Genomic DNA, 17,842 nt, shown 5'->3' with positions numbered 1-17,842 from the left:
CTATATGACAGGAGAACTGCCTCACCGTGTTTCTGAGGAGGACTCGAACTGCCGACCTTTTGGTTAGCAGCTGTAGCTTTTAACCTCTGTGCCACCAGTGGTAATCTCTTTTTGTCCACTTAGGTATTTTATGGTGTTTCAAATTAACGATCTTTGTGGGTTTGGGGAATCCTGTAGGTTCCCATTTAGCATGTACAATTAATTAACATCCATTAATTAATGTCTGATGGATTGCACCACAGCATAAAGAAAAAGTAACCCTCACAAACAATAAGCAACATCATGACAGAGTTGTCAAGGACTTCATTTTACCCAGATCCACAATCAATGCCCATTGAAGCAGAAGCCGAGAAATCAAATGACATATTGCATTGGGCAAATCTGCTGCAAAAGACCTCTTTAAAGTGTTAAAAAGTAATGATATCGCTTTGAGGACTAAGGTGCGCCTGAGCCAAGCTTTGGCATTTTCAATCGCCTCATATGCATGTGAAAGCAGGACAACTGAATAAGGAAGACCAGAGAAGAATTGATGCCTTTGTATTATAGTGTTGGCAAAGGATATTGAATGTACTACGCACTTCCAGAAGAACGAACAAATCTGTCTTGGAAGAAGTACAGCCGGCAAGTTCCTTGGAAGCAAGGATGGCGAGATTTCGTCTCACATACTTTGGACATGCTATCAGGAAGGACCAGTCCCTGGGGAAGGACACCATACTTGGAAAAGTAGAGGGTCAGCGAAAATGAGGAAGACCTCAAAGAGATGGATTGATACAGTGGCTGCAACAATGGTCTCAAGCATAACAGTGATTGTGAGGATGACACAGGACTGGGCAATGTTTTGTTCTGTTGTACATAGGATTGCTGTGAGTCAGAACTGTCTTGATGGTACCTAACAACAGCAATTAATGGCTGAAGGGCAAATTTACATGCCTTCTGTTTGACGTGACTAGGTAGGGGAAATGTTCATAATATCCATGCCAGTGATACATTCAGGTAAAGGAGATGCAGCTACGTCACATAAAGTCTGTTCACACGTTCCAGTTTTCATCCAGACTTTTCACCTCTATCCCACCAACAGTTGTGTCCCCATATCTTCCCAATCTGACTTGCCCCCATTCACCAAGAGGTGTTGGACTCAAAACCTGGAAAATCAGATGCAAATATGTCAAGGAATCTCAGAAAAGTCTGTGTCACCACCACCTCCTGGCCATTTTCCTCACACATGTATATATGGCCTTGGGTCCTCAGCAGGGGTTTTGGGGTTGGGGCTGGGTCGAGCCAGGAGACCCTGGCCCTCTGTCAGTCCTTAACTTGGTTAATCTGCTGGACCATCACCCCATGTGATTCAAAATCAGGTGTCTCATGATCACTTTTGCCTTCTGGATTTTTAATTTCCTCCAAACGGGTAAATACAGTAGATTTGTTTAGGGCCCTTTAATGTTGAGGTACCATCGGGGGCTCCCGTGAGTTCACAAACATTTGATATTGATGTATTAAGACCTCTGTTTTTACCCCATCAAAGTCCACTGTATTCACCCCCATTTTTTTTTTTTTTTTTGTGCTTTAAGTGAGAGTTTACAGTTCAAGTCAGTTTCTCATATAAAAATTTATACGCACATTGTTATGTGACCCTAGTTGCTTTCCCTATAAAGTGACAGCACACTCCTCCTTTACACCCTGGATTTCCCGTATCCATTCAACCAGCTCTTGTGCCTTTTTGCCTTCTCATCTCCCCTCCAGACAGGAGACAGGAGCTGCCCATTTAGTCTCATGTATTTATTTGACCTAAGAAGCACTCTCTTCACAAGTATCGTTTTATGTCTTACAGTCCAGTATAATCTTTATCTGAAGAGTTGGCTTCAGGAATGATTTCAGCTCTGGGCTAACAGAGAATCTGGGGGCTGGGTCTTCTGGGGTCCCTCCAGTCTCAGACCATTAAGATTGGTCTTTTTACTAGAATTTGAGTCTGTACCCCACTTTTCTTCTGCTCCGTCAGGGACTCTCTGTTGTGTTCCCTGTCAGGGCGTTCATTGGTGGTAGCTGGGTACCATCTAGTTCTTCTGATCTCAGGCTGATGGAATCTCTGGTTTACGCGGCCTTTTCTGTCTCTTGGGCTCATATTTACCTTGTGTCTTTGGTGTTCTTCATTCTCCTTTGCTCCACTTGTGTTGGGACCAATTGATGCATCTTAGATGGCCGCTTCCTAGCTTTTAAGACCCCAGATGCCACTCACCAAAGTGGGCTGCAGAACATTTTCTTAATAAACTTGGTTGTGCCAGTTGACCTAGATGTCTTCTGAAATCTTGGTCCCCAGACCCCAGCCCCTGCTACTCTGTCCTTCAAAGTGTTTGGTTAGGAAACTTCTTAGCTTTTCATTTAGTCTAGTTGTGCTGACTTCCCCTGTGTTGTGTGTTGTCCTTCCCTTCACCTATGTAAGTTAATTCTTGTCTACTATCGAGTTAGTGAATACCTCCCTTCCTCCCTCCACACCCTCTTAACCATCGCAGAATATCTTTTTCTGTGTTTAAACTGTTTCTTGAGTTCTTGTAATAGTGGTCTCATACAATATTTGTCCTTTTGCGACTAATTTCACTCAGTATAATGCCTTCCAGATTCCTCCATGTTATGAAATGTTTCACGGATTTATCACTATTCTTTATCAATGTGTAGTATTCCACTGTTTGAATATACCATAATTTATTCATTCATCCGTTGATGGGCACCTTGGTTGTTCCCATCTTTTTGCTATTGTAAAAGTGCTGCAGTGAACGTGGGTGTGCATGTATCTATTCGTGTGAAGGCTCTTATTTCTCTAGGATATATTCCAAGGAGTGGGATTGCTGGATTGTATGGTAGTTCTATTTCTAGCTTTTTAAGGAAGCGCCAAATCGATTTTCAAAGTGGTTGTACCATTTTACATTCCCACCAGCAGTGTATAAATGTTCCAGTCTCTCCACAACCTCTCCAACATTTATTATTTTGTGTTTTTTGGATTGATGCTAGCCTTGTCAGGGTGAGGTGGTATCTCATTGTAGTTTTGATTTGCATTTCTCTAATGGCTAATGATCATAAGCGTTTCCTCATGTATCTGGTAGCCACCTGAATGTCTTCTTTGGTGAACTGTCTGTTTATATCCTTTGCCCATTTTTAATTGGGTTATTTGGCCTTTTTTACTGAGGCTTTGCAGTATCCTGTAGGTTTTAGAGATTAGATGCTGATAAGATTTGTTGTAGCCAAACATTTTTTCCCAGTCCGTAGGCTGTCTTTTTATTCTTTTGATGAAGTCTTTTTTCAAAAAACCACCTTTTGGTCTTGTTAATTCTTTCAGTTGTTTTTCTGTTTTCTTTCATTTAGTTCAGCTCTGATTTTTATTACTTGTTTTCTTCTGGTGCCTGTGGGTTTCTTCTGTTGCTCTCTTTCTGTTCAAGTTGTAGGGATAATTCTTTGATTTTGGCCCTTTCTTCTTTTTGGATGTGTGCATTTATTGATATAAATTGGCCTCTGAGCACTGCTTTTGCTGTGTCCCAAAGATTCTGATAGGAAGTGTTTTCATTCTCATTGGATTCTGTGAATTTCTTTATTCCATTCTTAATGTCTTCTATAATCCAGTCTTTTTTGAGCAGGGTATTGTTCAGTTTCCAAGTGTTTGATTTCTTTTCCCGTTACTGATTTCCACTTTTATGGCCTTATGGTCAGAGAAGATGCTTTGTAATATTTCAGTGTTTTGGATTCTGCTAAGGCTTGCTTTATGACCTAATATGTGGTCTATTCTAGAGAATGTTCCATGTGCACTAGAAAAGAAAGTATACTTGGTTGCTGTCGGGTGGAGTGTTCTGTATATGTCCATGAGGTCAAGTTGGTTGATTGTGGCATTTAGATCTTCCGTGTCTTTATTGAGCTTCTTTCTGGATGTCCTGTCCTTCCCCGAAAGTTGTGTGTTGAAGTCTCCTACTATTATTGTGGAGCTGTCTGTCTCACTTTTCAATGAGGATAGAGTTTGTTTTATGTGTCTTGCAGCCCTGTCATTGGGTGCATAAATATTTAACATGGTTATATCTTCTTGGTGTATTGTCCCTTTAATCATTATGTAGTGTCTTTCTTTATCCTTTCTGATGGATTTAACTTGAAAGTCTATTTTATCAGAAATTAATATTGCCACTCCTGCTCTTTTTTGATTGTTGTTTGCTTTTTTCCATCCTTTGAGGTTTAGTTTGTTTGTATCTCTAAAGTGTGTCTCTTGTAGGCAGCATATAGACAGATCTTGTTTTTTAATCCATTCTGCCACTCTCTGTCTCTTTGTTGGTGCATTTAATCCATTTACATTCACGGTAATATGGATAAGTATGAATTTAGTGCTTTCATTTTGATGTCTTTTTTTGTGTGTTGTTGACAGTTTCTTTTTCCCACTTAATTTTATGTGCTGAGTAGATTTTCTTTACATATTGTCCTTTTCTTATATTTGTTGTTACTGATTTTGTTTCTGCTGAGTCTGTATTTTTCCCTTGTATTTTATTTTGATGAGTAGGATAGTTTGTCTCCTTTGTGGTTACCTTATTATTTACCCCTATTTTTCTAAATTTAAAACTAACTTTTATTTTTTTATATTGCCGTATCTTCCTGTCCATATGGAAGGTGTATGATTACACTTCTTAGTCCCTCTTTATTATTTTAATGTTGTCTTCTTTTATATAAAAACATTGCTGTTACCCTGTTTTGGGCTTTTTTTTTTTTTTTTAATAATCTTGCTTTGTCTTTTTGGATTTCCCTGTCTGGGTTGACTTCTGGTTGCTCTGCCCAGTGTTCTAGTCTTGGGTTGATACCTGTTATTATTGATTTTCTAACCAAAGAACTCCCTTTAATATTTCTTGTAGTTTTGGTTTGGTTTTTACAAATTCCCTCAACTTGTGTTTATCTGGAAATGTCTTAATTTCACCTTTGTATTTAAGAGACAGTTTTGATGGATATATGATTCTCGGCAGGCAATTTTTTTCCTTCAGGTTTTTAAATATGTCATCCCATTGCCTTCTTGCCTGCATGGTTTCTGCCGAGTAGTCCGAGCTTATTCTTATTGGCTCTCCCTTGTAGGTGACTTTTCATTTATCCCTCGCAGCTCTTATAATTCTCTCTTTATCTTTGGTTTTGGCAAGTTTGATTATAATATGTCTTGGTGACCTTCTTTTAAGATCTACCTTATGTGGAGTTCGATGAGCATCTTGGATAGATATCTTCTCATCTTTCACAATATCAGGGAAGTTTTCTGCCAACAAATCTTCAGCAATTCTCTCTGTATTTTCTGTTATCCCTCCCTGTTCTGGTACTCCAGTCACTCATAGGTTATTTCTCTTGAGAGAGTCCCACGTGATTCTTAAGGTTTCTTCATTTTTTTTAATTCTTTTGACTGATTTTTCTTCAAATATATTAGTGCCAAGTGATTTATCTTTGAGTTCAGAAATTCTAGCTGCTACTTGCTCAATTCTGCTCCTCTGACTTTCTATCGAGTTGTCTAATTCAGTAATTTTATTGTTAATCTTCTGAATTTCTGATTGCTGTCTGTCTATGGGTTTTTCCAGTGTATTAAACTTTTCATTATGTTCCTGAATAATCTTTCTAATTTCTTCAGTTGCTTTATCTGTGTGTTCCTTGGCTTGTTCTGCGTATTGCCTCATTTCCTTCCTGATGTCTTGAAGGGTTCTGTATATTAAACTTTTGTATTCTGCGTCTGGTAATTCCAGGAATGCACTTTCATCTAAAAGATCCCTGGATTCTTTGTTTTGAGAGCCTGTTGAGGTGATCATGGTCTGTTTCTTTATGTGACTTGATATTGACTGTTGTCTCTGAGCCATCTATAAGTTATTGTATTAGTTTATGCTTGCTTACTGTGTTGTAGCTGCTCGCTTTGTTGTGTTTTGGTATACCCCTATGGGTTGCTTGAGTGAGCTAGCTTGATTATTTTCACCTTTGGAGCTCTGGTGTCCTGTCCCCAGCTGGCTAGAGCTGTTATCAGGTATATCAGTCTAGGAGTCCATTCAGTTTTCTTGTATGAATCAGCTCAGGTGTCCAGGTAGCTGATCATCAAGTGTGTGGTACAGGCTCTGTCATATAGTCTTAGAGGTGCATGGGTGATTGGCATATATGCCGGTATCTGATTGCAGAAGGGGGTCATGCTCTGAACAAGGCAGGAGGCTGAGAACTGACCCCCAAGTGACTCTGAGGAAAACTGATCTCTGTGCATGTGGGTGGGTTCTGCAGAGGGACCATGGGCACCCAAAGTGTTTGGTTGTAAGGACTGGGAGGTACCAGTGATCCGTGGACCCCTGTCACGGGTGGCTGGGTGACCTGAGTGGAGCCAGCAGTCCTTAGGTCCCTGATGTGGGTAGGTGAGGACCTTGTTTAATAGGCAAAGCAACGTCAAATGTCAAACACCCACCTCTTCACCGCACAGCTGAAATGGTTGGAGTTTGCCAACAAGGGCCTGTTCTCCCGAAATAGGCCCACACGGGTCCATGGAGAAGGGAAAGGTACTCAAGGTCCACGGACGGTTTATGCCTGGACAGGAGCTGCTTCTGTCCTGAGCTCCCCCAGTTAATGGAGCTAGCAAATTATCTTTTCCCCCCCAGTTGCAAATTTTTTCCTTCCCCAAGGCTGGGAAGATGGCTCTAGGTGCTCAACAGGGCCTATCTCAGGCCCAGGAATTCAGCCACTGAAGCTGGCTTGGAGTGGCGGCGGGGGCGGGGGGAGGGGGTGCGGTAAAATATATGCAAGTACTTAGTTTTTGCCGAGAGCACTGTTCTTCTCAGGTTCCGGAGGTGTGAGTGGGCTGTGAGGCTGGCTGCTTCTCCCTGAGGAAACTGTGGCCGAACGCTAGTACCAGCCCGCCGCCGCCGCTCCAGGAATGGTGCCTGAGGGCTCCCCGCGATTCAGGTCCGGTAACTCCTCTCCGCTTCTGAATGGTCTCTTCCTCATCCTGCCCCTCAATTCGTTGTCTAAGCTTGCCTTTGATGCTCAGGGCTCCTAGCTTGTGACAAATATACTCGTTTCACTTGTTTTTTCGGGTCTTTGCTGTAGAGAGGGCTCGCCGGAAGTGTCTGTCTGTTCCACCATCTTGGCTCCACCTCTTTGATGAAGTCTTTTGATGAGCATAACTGTTTGATTTTTAGGAGCTCCCAGTTATCTAGTTTTCTTTCTGGCATTTGTGCATTGTTACTAATCGTTTGTATTCTGTTTATTTCATCCCGTTCCTAATAACCATTTAAAGGTTCCCACCTGCTGGGACAAGTCTCTGGCTCTTTATCTCTCCCCATTTTCTTGAGAATCATTCTAGTTTTCTTAGCCATCATTTCAGCATAATTTTTCCCTTTGGTACTGGCTCTGAGGCCAGTAGCCATAACTCACACCAGCGAACTCTGCGCTTGGCCCCAGCCTCAGGATCTGTCCCTAGCAGTCTCTTTTGTTTTCATTGTAGCTATTACAGATGACAGTAACTAAAGGATTGTATATTTAGCTTGCTTGTTGTTATTTTGCATTTCGTATGTGTATAATGAGCCAACTCCTCAAGACTTGGCTGTATTGTTTCTAAATGCCTTTGGTAACTTAAGCTCTGGTAACTAGTTGTATTGCAGCTGTAGTTTCATTCCATGAGTGTCCTGGTGGTCATCCAGGAATCCAAGGTTTGTCACCCTACCCTCTCATCCTTTGTTTTCCCAAACCACGTTGTTGCCATGTTTCGGTGTGTCATTCTAGTAAATCCTACTTCTCACACTAAGACCACCCTCTGGTTCAGTAATTCACTAGGAGGACTCACAGTTACATTTTATTACTGCAAAAGGGTACAGATTAAAGGCAGCAACAGGAAAAGGCACATGGGGCTGAGTCCAGGAGAGTTCTAGGTGTGAGCTTCCAGCTGTCTCTCCCAGTAGAGGCGTGGAGGACAGCACTTGCTTCTCCCACCAGCAATGTGTGACAACACATACGAAGTCTTACCAACCAGAGAAGCTCCCCCGAGGTTGGTCATGTAGACGTGGCCAACTGCCCATGTGGCTGACCTTAGTCTCCAGCCCCCGCTGAGGCCGAGCTGATACTGTGTGGCCCAAGGCTCCCCCATTGTTAGCATGGACTGTCTAGCATGGCCCAGGGTCCTCAGGTGGACAAAGACACTTGTCAGGCAGTTCATTCCAAGGGCATAGAGTCCACTCCCCCAGGAGCTGGGGGCAAAGGGCCATACTTTGGGAAGGCTGATCCTTTACTGCACACATATGATAAATGAGACTATAAATAAACACGTAACCTTGAGTATTAGAAGATAGAGGGAGGCATGATGGGAATTGGGGTGCCAGGAGGTGGTCCAGGGTGGCTTGTTGAGAAGGGCATGGTTTGAGTGAAGTTCTATGGAGTCTGGGGCAGAGGGGACAGCCCTGCACAGGCCCGCGGCCTGAGTGTGCCAAGCCATAGAGGCCAGCTATGGGGGAGCAGAGGGGATGGCCCTGCACAGGCCTACAGCCTGAGTGTACCTGGCCATGGTAGCCAGCTGTGGGAGAACAGAGGGGACGGCCCTGCACAGGCCCTCAGCGTGATTGTGTTCAGCCATGAAGGCCAGCTGCGGAGTCTGGAGCAGAGAGGGAGAGAGGGTGAGTGGACAGGGGGAGCCAGGGGGGCGAAGGACATCACGTGGGGCCCCGTGGCACTGCCAGGATGTGGCTTCTCCACTAGGGACTGCTGGGCCAAGGCGGAGGCCGGAGCACCCCTAAGAAGAGGTGGTGGCGGCTCAGACTAGGAGTCAGGAGAGATGATCAGGTTCTGGAAATAGTTTGAAGCCAACGGATTGTCCTTGCTCCTTGGCTCACATTTAGATAAGTAAAATTAACACTGTCCATGTACACTAGGCACCTGTTGTATACCTGGGCACTGTGCCTAGGTGCTGGGCGTACCAAGCCCCCGGCACTGCTGTGTTCTGGACACGCTCAGGGCAGGCTCCGGTGGGCTGTGAGCAGACACCAGGCGGAGCCTGAGCTGGTGGCCAGAGCAGACAGAGGCCGTGTGTCAGGGAGGTGTTGGCAGGACATTCTCTGCTGCGGTGTTGACCACGGCGCCTGGCACACGTATCCAACCCACCCGCCACTCTCTCTAGGTGGCGGGCATGCTCCATTGGGTTCTTCTCAGCTCTTTGCCGACAGCTGGTCTGACCCTAGGTCCTGGGCGCCCCATGTCTGCGGCACAGGCCTACTACTGCCACCTGCGTGCCTGCCCCCAGTCCTGGGCACAGTTGCTGCAGAAAGCCTGTGCTCTGCTTAGTGTAGTGGCTGACCTGGTTCTCAGCTGGAAAAGTGAGTTGTGAGTTGGCGGACTTCTAACACTTCAGTTGTCCTTACTGACAGCCGCAGCATGGACTAGAGCCAGGCTGGACACTGCTTGATCATGAGATCAGTCATAAGTGTCAGCCATGTGACCACGGACAAGCCCTTAAGTGGGCTGCTCTGAGGGAGCCCTAGCTGGGCCCACTGGGGCTGCCATCCTGTGGGCGCACTTCTGACACTATGTTGACATGTGCAGGTGACAAGCCCCATGTGTGGGGTGTGGGCAGGCCAGGGTGGGCAGGGTGACCATGATACCACATTGGAGCAGGCAGGGGCTGATAAGTGACGGCCTGAGCCCATCTGAGGGCCGGTGAGGCCCAGTGTTGCTGTGGGGTGTGTTAGATGGGCTCTGGGAGACAAAGCCCAGACGGCCATGGTAGCGTAGGTACATCATGCAGAGAAGCTGACAGGTAGACTCTGGAAAAGCTGCAGACAGCCTCGCGTCCAACTCTGTCACTGAGGCTCGTGCAGAACCTCCTGGGCAGAGAAACCAGAGTTGCATCAGGGAAGTGCAGGGCCAGGGTACTACAGAGAGTGCTTTTCTTCTCTTTTTCCCTTTTGATAAAATAGTCATATTACCTTTTTGGAAGGAAAAATGTTTACCTTTTGATAATAAAACTGTGGCCAAGAAATGAAGGGGAATAGGTGGTAGCTCAGAAAGGTAGGCCAGGTGGACTGTGTTTGGGGCCAGAGGTATAAGGGCCCCTGAGCCTACCATGAGGCTGGCTGGAGGGGGCACGACCACCAGAAGGGGAGCCTCCCTGCCTGCAGTCTGGGACCTTCCAGGGCGCCTTTGCCCAAGACTGGGTTTGCCTTGGAAAAAGGGGGCACTCCTCTCTCTTCCTGGGAGGAGGTTTGGGGGGTTCTCACCCCTCCTGGCCCCCGGGCCTCTCTCTGCCCTCCCCGGGCTCAGTGTGAGGTGAGTGCATCTGCCGGCACCCCTCCTGCTTTCCAGGTACCCAGGCTCCCTGGCTGAGGGGCAGGCGTAGTCTTTAAGCTCAGTTAAAAGTAAGCTGGAGTTTTCAAAGGAACTTTGAACAGCTTAGCTTTGTTGTTAAAAACAGCAGAACAGGAAACAGGAAAGCTTGGAAATAAAGTGTTCTTGGGGTGAAAAGTCTTTATTCTGAAGTTACATAAAAGGTCCTGGCCCTGGCCCCCTGCTGGACACCACCTGCCTGGAGTCCAGGAGAGCCCCCCGCCCCCCCACCCCGCCCGGTCATTGAGCTCGGGGCATCACGGGCCCTGTCACTTGCTGGCGGCCTTCACGTCTGTACGCGAGGTGGGGTTTGTGTCAGGTTTTTTTTTTTTTACACCAGCTTTTTACCACCCCAGCTTCCTTTAAGGCCCTCTTCCCCAGGCTTCCTGTGTTCTAGAGTCTGCATTCTGTTGACCAGCGCTCTGTATCTGTATCCAGGTTGGCGGCATCTGGAGGCACTCAGCTTGGTGCTGCAGCCCTCCGCTGGCCTCCGCCGTGGTGGCCCAGTGCCGCGGATGGAGCAAATTCCAGCCAGAACACACACTTCCAATACTTGAGCCGTGCGGCCTTTCCATGCCTAGATTATTCTGTGACTAGATAGGCCCCTCCCTCAGTCCTCAGAAGGGCTAGGACAGTGGTCAGACCTGCAGGGGCCTGGGCTGGCTCGCAGCCAGGTGGGCATGGTAATGCCTGTGCCTCCTGCTGCTGTCAAAGGTCTGCCTTCTCTCGGGTGTGCAAAGGCCCCGGGGACCAGCCAGACCTGCTCCCCAGGCTGTCACTGTGGCCCCATGCATTATGGGACCAGGCCTCAGTGTCCCGGCTCTGCAGCGCTAAATGAATAATTTCTTCTATAAGGATCAGCGCAAAGCTGATTTCTATGAGGCGGAGATTAAAAATGTCTCACACGTCTAGCTTTGCCAAGCCGCTGTATCACTCCACCGTCTCTAACATCAGCTACTCCCTCTCCCCTCAGTGGTGTTCCTCCTGTCTTTGGGTTCCCTAATTCACTGCAATGTCTGACAGAACTCAGGAACCATGTGAAGGGAATGGCTCATAAGGTTGTGGAGCCTGGCAAATCCCAAATTCGTGGGTCGGGCGTAGACTTCTCCCTGGCCCTCAGTCTCTGCCTAAAGACACCCAGCTTTCTCGCTCTGTGGGCTCACTCTAGGAAGCCGACTATGCCGTCACCTGCTGGTCTCTGCTGCAGGTCTCTTCCCTTGGTGGTGGTGGGCTTTGCTTTGCTCTGAAATTGGCCCTTTTTTAAGGCAAAACTGACCATTCCCCGTGGTAGGCCACGATTACCCTATCACACAATCACCTGGGTGGGAGTTACAAGACCATGGCTAGAAAGTCCACACACAAAAGTAATAATAGCATAACAAGTGCACCTGCCCGTCTTGGTCTCCCCTGTGGGTTTGCCTTGTCCTCTCCCTTCAGGGCAAGCTGTTTCTCGACATTCCCAGCTGGACTCTAGGCCTGCGTGTTCATTCCCCCAGCACCTGCTCCTTGGAGTCTGTGTGCTCTGCCTAGGGGTCTGGCTCGGGGTTGGCCCAAGCCCGTCAGCTCCCGCCACCCCTCACAGGCTCACGGATAGCTCTTTCTGAAAGGAGACATGAGCTCACACCCCCATGCTCCAAGTCCTGTTGACTCTGGGCTGCCTCATGGTTACACCCGACCACCCTCCTGCAGCCACTGAGCTTTAGAAGGTGCCTGCCTGCTTCTTTCCAGCCTCAGCAAGCCTGCCATCCGCCCAGGGCGCACTCGTGTGAGGCCCCGAGCGGTCACCCCTGCTCACTGTCCAGCCCCTTCATCTTCCCCTCTGATGTCAGCGGTCTCGCAGCCTCAATGTCCACCTAGCTCCTCCCCATGAGCCCAGTGATGGCAGGCTGTCGGCACGGCTGTGCCCACCAGTGCCCACTCGTCTGGGAGCTGGATCCCAGCAGACCTTATGGGTACTGAGGACGTGGCTCGATGCACCCTTCCTTCTGGAGCAGGGATGGAGAGCAAGCCCGGAGAGGGCCACCGTAGACGGTGTCTCAGAGGCACAGTGTGGGGTCTGCCTCTTGGGGAATCTAGCCCAGTGTTGCCCAGAGAGGAGGGGAGCAGGGCGCCTGGGGCTGCCCTTGGCGTGGTCCGGCCCAAGCGGGTGCAGTGCTGTGTCTCCTGGACCTCGGCCTGTCCACCAGTGGCTGACTTCATTCCTGGTGCCTCAGAGTAGAGCACAGAACGCTGTGAGCTCAGAAAGGGAGGCTGTGGCACACCACAGGGTCTGGTGGTAAGGGCCCCTCCGTGTCTTTCAGCAGCCAGCAGGCAGTGAGTGGCTGGTGCGGGAGCAAGTGCAGCGATGGCCTTATCCCTGGAAGGGAGAGCCCCGGGGAGCAGAGCTGGGGCTTTTTCATGAGGGCCTTCTCCTCAGGAACAGCCTCTACCCACACCCGTGGTGACGCAGCCAAGTGCTTTGTGGGGGCGTAAGGCCTCCACTGAATATCTGGTCCCTCTGAGCGTGGGGCTCAGACACCAGGACCTGGTGGGCTTTTGTGTGCTCCTGTGACCTCAGGTTGACAGAAGCTCTGAGGCGACGTCTTTGTCCCCTCGTCTGGGCAGGGGTGACATGCAGCTAATGGGAAGCAGAGTCGCTCCTAGACTCGAGTGGGCTGGGCCTGGCTTGTCCCGCCTGCTGCTCGGGGCCCCTCGTGGGCCACAGGAAGGGGCAGTGTGTGTTTGCTGACTTGCCACGACTTGTCTTTGCTTCCAGGCCTGACTGTTGCAGAGTGTGACCAGTCCTACAGCGGGTTCTTTGACGTTCTCAGAGGTGGCACTGAGCGGCTATTCACTAACATCAAGGACACCTCCTCCAAGGTCATTCAGTCTGTCGCTAAGTAAGTGTGCAGCCAGCGCCATGGGGGCAGGGTCACCATGAGGGGCAGTACCCCATATTTAGGTGACAGCATATGGTTTTTCCATGTTGTAAATACGATCCTACTTCTCAGAGCTTCCCAATCCTCCCAACTTGGCTGAGGCCATAGTCCTGGCTGTTGGTGGTGTGAGGGGCACGGCACCAAGCCTGCCTTCCCTTTCCGTGTGAGGGGACAGGCCAGCCTCTGTGTGGATGACTCTGTATCTGTCTCAGGTCAGGGGGATGTCCTGTGTGCACAGATTCTGCCACAGGCGCCCCGTCAGACCAGAGCTGGCAGTCAGGCCCACAGTGTACCCTAGGTTTCAGGGTAGGGTTGGCCCAGCACTGGGACCAGAGTCTGAGCCAGCCCCAGTGCGCAGGGCAGCATGTGCAGCTGGGCGGCCATTCCAGGCTGCATCCCGGACCCAGAGGCCCCTTCTCCACTCCCACCCCAGAGGCGCTCAGTAAAAAGCAGAGAAGCTCTGGGCCATTGAAGGAGAAGCACTCCGGGCATCTGACAAGTCCCAGGGGACCCTTTTCGGTCAGCTACTCCCTTCTGGTGCCTCATCTCCTCCCAGGACGGGGGCTGCAAGCCCCCCTGGCCTCTCTCAGTGTTCCTGCTGTTCCACTGTGCAGCGACCTAGACGCAGCAAACTGCAGAGAAGGCTCCCTGCTTGTTACCACCTAGAGTCCCTGTCCTTGTCATTTACAGAGGGGCAGCTCCCCACACACCCTGCTCATGCCCGGGGCCCCACCTCGCCCATGGTCGCCGGTTCCGTCTCCAGGGCACCTCCCCAGATGGTTTCACAGTGTGGCCCCAGCTCTGGGTCAGCTTCGTTTTATCTTATGTCGGCTTCTCTGGTGTATTTCGTGATGTGCGTTTCATGTGTTTAGTGTATCAGAACTTTGGTTCTGAATGTTAACTTTTGAAGTTATCTCAGGGTCGCAGGCTCTCAGGCTTCAAGTTGTTATTTTGAAATGTTCAGTGTGATCCACTATGTGCCTATGTGTGCCCATGGGAACCAGTGAGGGCCTGCGTGATCCACTGTATGTCTACGTGTGCCCATGGGAACCAGTGAGGGCCTGCATGATCCACTGTGTGCCTACGTGTGCCCATGGGAACCAGTGAGGGCCTGCGTGATCCACTGTGTGCCTACGTGTGCCCATGGGAACCAGTGTCGGCCAGTGTACCCCAGTGGGAACTGGTGGGTACTAGTGTGAGCTAGCGTGTTCCAACGAGAGCCAGTGTACACCAGTATTATCCACCGTGATCCAGTGTGGTCCACTGTGTGCCTGTGTGTGCACATGGGATCCAGTGTGGGCCAGTGTACTCCATAGGAACCAGTGTGAGCTAATGTGCACCAGTGTGAATTAGTGTGGTCCACTGGGAGCCAGCATGCACCCTCGTGGCCAGTGTGCTGCAATGGGAGGAGTCCGTGTTCTGCTGGAAGCAGGGAAGCATTTAGACCTACTTCAGCAAATCCTTAGGAAGCAAGTAGAGTGAAGCCAGGGTGGGTACTTCCATAGCTCTCAGGGTGGTTTTCAGTTAGTATTATGGGCTTTCTCCATGGTTGACTCATGAGCCCATCAGCTGATGTAATAGCTTGACATTGATTGTTTGTAATTGTGTTGCCGTCTACAGTGAGATGTGTTTACTGCACATGTACATTGGAACTTTTTGGCCTTATTTTCATTGTATTTTCTTTGCGCAATGATCATCATTTTGTGTCCACACCTGCCCACAGTACCAGGTAAATGCATGTGGCTCTGGGGGTGGTGTGCGTGTGTGTGCGCACATTATGCTAATCAGCTAGCTTTGTAGCATGTTGTGTGTTTTATTTCCAATTTTACAACAAGCAGAAGCGTTGAGGCGCGGCAGGTGTCCCGCGGTGCATGCCATCGGCATGGAACACCTTGAGCGACGTTGCAGGGCTGCAGTCCAGATCTGTGGGCACCTGGGGCCCCCTGGCCCATAAACAGTTGTAGCTGATAGTTCCAGTGCCTGGCTCCCTGGCCCTCCTGTCCTCGAGGACGACCGTGTGGAGGGAGCCATGGCATGGGTGTGTTGTTCTCACTTGAAGTAAAACAGAACGAAGAAGTAGGAGAGTCCGGCTTCCTGCACAGTATCATCCCTTCTAATGGATAGGCTCGGAGTGTGCTTTTCTTTAATGGTGTAATGCTTGAGCTTACGATGCCTGTCTTGTTCAGGGCTGGTGGCTTTTGCAGGGGCTCTCAGGCCAAGGCCACTGAGCACATGGTCTCGGTGAGTGTGGCTCTGCGCATGGGAGTGACCTCACAGTGACATGGATGTTCTGTGGGTATGCTTGGGGTGCCGTTCATCCCACGGGCTTAGGCCAAGGACAGGATATGCCCCAGAGCCAGCGGGATACTCCAGGACAAGCCCCCCCACAAAGATGGCACTGACTTTGTCTTCACATCTGCCCCTGCTGTCAGTGACCTCTGTTTTCTGCCTGATTGTGGTACCCTGGTAACACAGTGGTTAAGTACCCAACTGCTAACCGAAAGGTCAGTGGTTCAAACCCACCAGCCACTCCATGGGAGAAAGATGTGGCAGTCTGCTCCTGTAAAGATAACAGCCTTGGAAACCCTATGGGGCAGTTGTCCTCTGTCCTATAAGGTCACCATGAGTTGGAAGCAACTCAACGGCAATGAGAGTAAGATATACCCCAAGAACAGAAAGAACCACTTTGGAATTTTACACTGTGTTCAGTGATCTTGTTGTTAGTGGTGATGCTGAGATTAAATAGAAGATAGAAAAAGAAAAGAATGAAACAAATAAGAAATTCTGTTAAAGTCATTAGGAATTGAGATTTCCAGAATAAAAGGAAAGAAATGTGGGTCGGGGTCTCCAAGACCACCCTGAGGTCCAGTTAGTCTCTAGGAGGACTCCCAGGACTCAGCAGACAGTCATACTCATGGCTGTGATTTCTTATAGTGACAGGATAGAGCAAAACCAGCACAGGGAAGAGGTGTGTGGGGCTGGGTCTGGGGAAACCAGGCTCAAGTGTCCAAGAGTTCTCTCCCTGTGGAGTCACACAGGACTTGCTGAACTCCCCCAGCAGTGAGCATGACAACACAAGTGAGATTGTCTACAAGGAAAGCTCATTAGAGACTTAGCACCCAGGGTTTTTATTAGAGCTGGTCACATAGGCACCCTCTGTCTGGCATGTACCGAAATTATAGACACCCCAAAGGAAAGCAGGTGTTCAGAATAAATCACTATGTTTGTACACAGTTAAAACTCAGTGAGCCACTATTATCAGCTAGGGTAGCAGGAAATCTCCCAAAGTCCAAGTTCCCAGATGCCAGCTAGCCCAGGGCTGACCTTGCAGGCAGGCCTTTCAGAGGATAGTGGTCTCAGGCCTGCTGTGTGAACGTGTTTCTGCACAGGATGCATACTTAAGTAGACCCCACGTTCATTAGGTGGAATGAGAAATAGCACTATGCCTACATTCATTTCCTTGGCTCTCCCTGCTGACGAGGCCTAGGGGCAGTGACAGCCCAGTGGCAGTGAGCACCCCAGCACCCAGAACATGGCCTCTCATTACCCTTTCCCACAGGAGGACGGGTGTGTTTCCTTGATGACCCAGGTTTGGGGCAGGGCTGGGCAGGAGGAGCTATGGACTTCTTGTATCATCTGAAAGCAGCAAAGTTATCAGATGACTGGAGTCATTTCCAAGAAGACAGAAGCCAGGCTCAGGGGCTCCCACCTGCCAGAGAGGGGGCAATTGGAGCGTCAGAAGGCATAGCATCTGTAGGGGATGGCAACATTTTAAATATGTAAAGATTCAGGAATTAATAATGATAATCCCAAAACAAACACTTTTTGGTCCTTTGTCAAACAAATGAACAAGTTTTGGACTAAGAGCAGAAAGGGGCCAACCACAGCCCATCTCCCTGCTGAGGTTTGGCATCTGTTTTCCCCCTGTGCTGTCCCCTGGGTCCTCCACATAGCTGTGTCTGATGGTCATGGTGTGAAGGGCACGGCCGATCCCTTCCCCTGTCCTGGTATTTAGCTGGGCTCTGTGGGCACCTTCCCTCCACACAGGTGCACCTGGTGTACTTCAATACCACAAGGGGCTCTCCAGCCACCTGAGAACTCTGCATGTTGGCAGAAGAGCCTGGTTCACCCTCAGAAATGGTTGCCTCAGCTGGCCGTCCACAGGGTACCCTCAGGGCCAGACCAGGTTCCAAACATGGTCACTGAGGGCTTTTGATTTGGATTTTATGAGTTTCATAAACCCATTTGGGGACAGGTGCTCTGGATAGTGTTGCCTCTAGCTGCCAACACACAGGTCTGCTTTTCAGTTCTTGGGTGAAGTGTTCTGACTTCTCCCCCTGAGGGAGGAAGAGGGGCAGGGTGTAGAGTAGTGACAGTGCTGCAGTTTATAAGTTCCTGCCCACTGCTGATAGAGATGTAAGCTGCACACACACACACACACACGCACACATGGACACATATACACAATAATATGTTCGCACACTGACATGCACATCCATCCCCGGTGGCAGTGCAGTGTCAACGCTGAGTCCTCACTGCCCGCACGGCTCCCCAGGACTCAGGCCCCAGTGTCAGCTCCTGTGACTGAGCTGTGGAGT

At 49.2% G+C, this 17,842-nt stretch overlaps 1 protein-coding gene across 3 annotated transcripts in view; it reads left to right on the top strand.

Annotated features, from left to right (window-relative positions):
* GAK (cyclin G associated kinase) overlaps positions 1-17,842 on the top strand; it is a 123,445-nt gene that overhangs the window by 61,597 nt on the left and 44,006 nt on the right. For all 3 annotated transcript variants that reach the window (XM_049886519.1, XM_049886518.1, XM_049886517.1), the window contains exon 11: positions 13,082-13,205. In XM_049886519.1, the coding sequence (XP_049742476.1) occupies positions 13,082-13,205 (124 nt within the window). The remainder of the gene's footprint in view (positions 1-13,081; positions 13,206-17,842) is intronic.

Source organism: Elephas maximus, chromosome 5 (genome assembly GCF_024166365.1).
Source record: "Elephas maximus indicus isolate mEleMax1 chromosome 5, mEleMax1 primary haplotype, whole genome shotgun sequence".
Lineage (NCBI taxonomy): Eukaryota > Metazoa > Chordata > Mammalia > Proboscidea > Elephantidae > Elephas > Elephas maximus.
This window is presented reverse-complemented; position numbering and strand designations above follow the sequence as displayed.